The sequence below is a fragment of the Vigna radiata genome, chromosome 6 (assembly GCF_000741045.1).
Source record: "Vigna radiata var. radiata cultivar VC1973A chromosome 6, Vradiata_ver6, whole genome shotgun sequence".
NCBI classification, from domain to species: domain Eukaryota; kingdom Viridiplantae; phylum Streptophyta; class Magnoliopsida; order Fabales; family Fabaceae; genus Vigna; species Vigna radiata.
The window spans coordinates 29,171,495-29,176,882 of NC_028356.1; the positions used below are offsets into that span (position 1 = coordinate 29,171,495).

A 5,388-nucleotide genomic window follows, 5' to 3' on the forward strand; every position below is an offset into this window, starting at 1 on the left:
AACAACAACAAAACTTCAAGGGACTTAACTGTCCTAAACAACAACAAAACTTCAAGGGACTTAACTGTCCTAAACAACAACAAAACTTCAAGGGACTTAACTGCCCTAAACAACAACAAGCCTTCAGGAAACATCTGTCCTGCAGAGGCAAACAGCAACAGACCTGCAGGGACTACACTACCCTGCAACGGTTGGAACTTTCTCCCTCCTCACGACTGAAGAACAGAACGTGAAGTTGGAAGAATTGGTGAGAACCGATCCGTACGAGGGACAAAACTGAATCCCATAATTTCGAAAGAGTCAATTCAGCAGATGGTCTTAAAGAACAACTCTCGGTGAGATGTTATAGAAAAGCATTGGCAGAAACCAAAAAACCCCATGGCATCAAAAGGCCAAAGACCGGTTGGAGGTCCAAAGTTCTCTACTGGACTATTCCTAAATGGTGATACTTCACACTGTATCACAAGAAGTATGGGCTAAACTTTAGCCCAAGAAGGAAGTTCTCTTTAGGGGTTGAAAAATATTTCCCCTCAGACAAATTCTGGAAGTATAGCTTATAGCTAGGTCATATTCAACTCTGGAAGTATAGCTTATAGCTAGGTCAAATTCAACACTGGAAGTATAGCTTATAGCTAGGTCAGATTGAACTCTGGAAGTATAGCTTATAGGTAGGTCAGATTGAACTCTGGAAGTATAGCTTATAGCTAGGCCAGATTCTGGAAACACAATTTTGTGTAGCTCTTATGAAAAGTAGAAGTATCCTTCCCCTTTGGATGAGCCACATGCGGCTTTTTTAGATTCTGAGAAACACGCAAAAAACATCTTCTTTTCTCTGCGGCATGGAAAAGAAGAGGAAGAAGCTTCGTCAGGAGAAGAGGATGAAGAATCCTCCGGGGAAGAGGCAGAAGATGACGATCTTCCACCACCCATCACCAAAAAACAACGGCTAGTGCACTTCACAAAAATAGGCTCCCGTTCATGCCAGAGGCCAACGAGACATCACACTTGCAAGAAAGAATCACATAATTGTAACCAGATGGAGGAGACAGGCTTGGCCACAGGTGTCGATGCATTCGGTGGCACAAGCGGCGGATACGTCGGCAAGAAGCACCAATTAGTGCCACACAAGAAAGAGGAAGAAGAAAATAGCGGAAGCAGTGGAGGTAGGAATAACAATTGACTGTGACGGCAATGACGGTGGCTTATTGTAGCGGTGGTGGCTAACAACGTCAGAGAGAACAACAAAGGACGATAGTTGCGAAGTGGAAACGCAAGGTGACACCCTCTCCTCCTCACGACTGAGATGGATCCTCGTCAACCCGTCGACAAAGTGTGTTGCGAGGAAGACGAAGATTTTGTGAAGCAACAAAGATGGTAGCAATGGGAGGTCAGAACAAAGAGGAGGAGGTCCATCGAGTCGACTGGAAGCGTCGCAGTGTGATTCCGACGTTGAGACAGGGCGCGTGACAAACACGTAAACAAGATCTGACGGAGAGAGGAGGCGCGTGATGGCGCATGCGGAGGAGTCTGAGACGGACTCCGACGGGGTTGGCCATCGCTCAAGGAGGCGGTCCAGATCCGTTGGTCATCGGACGAAAGTGCGACGGTGGTCGGCAGCGGCTATCGGACTGATTTGGCGCTCGTGGTGGCGCATGAATGAGAAGTAGCCGTTGGAACTGGGGCAGTTGGCCGTCGCTCGAAGAGATGATCCAGATCCGTTGGTCATCGGTCGAAACTGCGACGGTGGCCGACGGCGGACGATGGCCAGCGGTGAAGAGCGGCGGAGCACAGCGGAATAAATAGTGAAGGTAGTCCTTTCTTGGGTTCTTCGAAGAAAAGACTTTCGGTCTCTTTGATTCAAACTGGCAGTCAACAAGAATGCCAAAAAAAAAAGGAGCCAAAATTGATTGGCCATCAACAAAACTAAAGTACCAGTTTCTGGTCCGAGAGGGAATGGGTTCAAATCCCACTCTAATCTCAAACAAACACTGTATTGGGTAATACTGGAAAAAAAAAGAAGGCTAGAACTTGACTAAGGCAATTGAAACCCATTAAAAACAGATGTTAAAGAAGAGATATTTAGGTGGCCGTCGGCGGCCATGACGGCCGACCGGCAGACAGCAAAGACAGCGGAAACAGATCAGACAAGCTCTGATACCATGTGGAAAATAATACTGATTTATTATTCAAATCATAAAAAATACATTCTGATACCCTTTATTTGTAGTAATCTAATTCTCCTAAAAAGGGAAATAGGAAAATTAGGAAATCTTGAAAAAATAAAATAAAATAAAAGATTATGTATCTATTTCCTTTAATTAGGAAGATTCTAAAAGATATTATCTCAAATTACAACAATAACAATGTTGTCCTCTCTACAATGTGGTAGACACATCCTTGGGGAGAATGATGGTAGAACAAAGAAGATCAACATCAGTTCATATCATTCCAAATTGCTAGATGAGTGTCTGAAAACACTCAAATCATGCACATTGCTTGAGGCCATACAACAATTTGTAAATATGACACGGCACATCAGATGACTTCCCTTGAGCACCGTGTAGCTGTCAAGCACAAACAAAGCTTATTGTCGAATAAATACAATAAAGAAAAGTTAAATAGATGTCATTTTTGACATGATTGAAAGTGTCATGGTAATGTTGTCGATAGATTTGTTGTATCCTTTGGCAATTAGGTGACTTGTGGATTTTAGCCCAAGTACACCGAAACAAATGATATTCAATGTCACAAACACATACATTGAATGCAATTTTGTTAGGGAGAAGTTGCTGCTGGAAGATCATAGTATGATTTGACAGTTCTCAAAACTAGCTTACAGACATTGTAACTAAGTCTTTGGAGGGCCTAGAATTAAGTTCATACATTCGAAGCTTAGTGCGAACAATTTAAGTGTTTTCTTTAAAGAATGCACTGTGGGATTCTCCTAGCCCATGACTTCTCTAGAGAACCAATTTTGGATACACTTTGATACCATTATAGAATGTGATTTTGGACCTAACATTACTCCCATAAAAGCAACTTGTAAGGTAAAAGTTGTCCCTCACCTATGATGTGTTTTATGGAAGGTGGAATAATCTATCAACTCAAATAGGTGTTGAAGAAACCATTCTCCTTGGAAGTAGCTTGGAAGCTTGCAGGCAGGAGACAACATACACAAGAACAAAGTTGCATAGAAAATAGAAAATGAATTGAGAGAAAAGGATTAGAACACACAACCTTTGGAATGAATTCCAAGGATGAGTGCAATGGAGATTCTCCACTTGAAAAAGCTCTTCAAGATAAGAACCAAAGGCAAGAGTCTCATTCTCACAATATCTTCTGATGATTAACGTAGATACTCTAACAGAACCCAAGTTGTAAAGAACCTAAAGACTATCAGTATGCAGTTAGTAGAGTTTGTCCTTTCTAGTTAGTTAGTGATTTGAAGTTAATTGGCATTTCAAAAACTCACTCCTTCATGTGGATAGGGTAATTTATTTAACCGACTTATCATGAAAATTAACGTGTATATATTTTGCTGGAGCCGTAGAAAGATTTTTCATTTAATGGAATCTTGTCACTTGATGTGGATAGGAACCAATGTTTCAGTTTTTTTAAGGGAGTCTTGTCACCTGATGCTTTTCATCTTTGGAAAGCTCAAGATATGTGGCCTAACTTGTAGTTGTTTCCGATAGCAGCACAAAAATGTTTAGGGTGTCAAAATAGGTATGGTCCGATGGTTCAGTCTGAAAAAGGATATAAAACAGCCTGGAACAGGTAAGAAAAAACGTGGCCATAATTGAACTGAGTCAATTTTAGTACCACCCACCCATTTAGATTGTGAGCCATTTGGCTTTAGGCTGGCTGACCTGTTTTTTTAAAATAGTAATATTTTGAAAATTTTAAAGATGTAATAATTGTATAAAGCACATGTCTTAATTTATATATCAAATAGTTTAGTTAATGTTACTTAAATTTTAAAAATAAATTTTTATATTTTATTTTTTTGGTTTAACTTTTTTTAAATGGATCAAAATAGATCGATAGGCTGATATAGGGCGGGTCCATAGCAGCACCTTTTTACACCTTAGCTTGTTGGTCTGGGTCACCCTTTTGATATTTCTAACTTAGACTATCTATGTTCTACTCATTATTGCCCTGTATAAGCCTTAATTTAGTTATTTTGTTGAACCACTTCTGTGATGTTAATCACCTCACCTTTGTTGCAATCGATAGTTGCATATTAAGTGATAAGCGCCATAGTTTGACAGTGAAATTTATCTTTTCATATGCTTTCAGGACCAGCAGATGGATGAACAAATTGAACTTCTTATTCTTGCAAGTGATGGACTCTGGGATGTGGTACAGAATGATGTAAGCTGTCTTAGTCGCGCATTTTATTTGTGCATATTTGATGCGTCATTCATATTAATGTGGCAGGAGTGGGTTATCCGTTTAGTTGGCCCATAAAGGAAACAAGAAAATTAATGAACATAGAGGAATCTGGGAAGGGAAATATTAGCTATCATCAAATAACTTTAAGTTAGGGAGTCTGGGAAGGGAAAGAGAAAACCATCTGGTTGTGCTTTTGGGGACTGTCTGCTTGCAAGTTGTGACTTCGACTTCTGCAGTTCTACTTCTTTCTTGGACATACTATGCTACCTGGAAAGTAGCTCAATGTGGACCATAGTTGTTTTTTTATAGCTGGATAGGGTCTTAAGGTTGTTTATTGTCATCCTTAACTGCAAATGAAAATTGAATACTGTTATACCTTGGCCATAACAGCATTTTATATTTGAAGAGGTTATTTGCGTAGGACTAGACGTAGTAGGTGAAATGAAATGGAAATGTGACAATGAGTAGTGGCTTCCAATTCTCCAGGGGTACCTATTGCGGTGTTCAATGTTCAGTTTGATACGACATTAAATCCTTCGTCTCTTAAATATTTAGTTCAGGTGTTCTTGTTTTTTCACTGATATTCCATATCTACTCTGTATTTTCAGGATGCTGTTTCTCTTGCCCGCACAGAAGAGGAGCCTGAGGCAGCTGCTCGGAAGTTGACAGAAGCAGCATTTTCCCGTGGGAGTGCTGATAACATTACATGCATTGTGGTGCGCTTCCATCATGACAAAAAGGACATAGCTAAACCTGACAAAGCAGAATCAGCTAGTGTTCAGCGTGAGTAGACAATATGAAAACACATGCATGTGTTGGTCTAATCGCCTCAAATTGAATGAACTGAAGTCGGCACATGCATAATTTCAGCAAGCGATTTGTTTATTCATTAGTTTTCTTGTGTAAGTCACTATTGTATTGGGATTTTTGAGTCGTGTTCTTTTGATAACAACTGATTTCAGCTTGTTTTCGTATATATTTCTAGTTTTTGTT

General features: G+C 40.1%; 1 protein-coding gene across 2 annotated transcripts in view; it reads left to right on the forward strand.

The window, feature by feature from the left end:
- The window catches only part of LOC106764775 (probable protein phosphatase 2C 76), a 17,069-nt gene extending 11,681 nt beyond the window's left edge, over positions 1–5,388 (forward strand). For both annotated transcript variants that reach the window (XM_014649162.2, XM_014649163.2), the window contains exons 8-9: positions 4,300–4,374; positions 5,004–5,388. In XM_014649162.2, the coding sequence (XP_014504648.1) occupies positions 4,300–4,374; positions 5,004–5,186 (258 nt within the window). In that variant the 3' untranslated portion in view covers positions 5,187–5,388. The remainder of the gene's footprint in view (positions 1–4,299; positions 4,375–5,003) is intronic.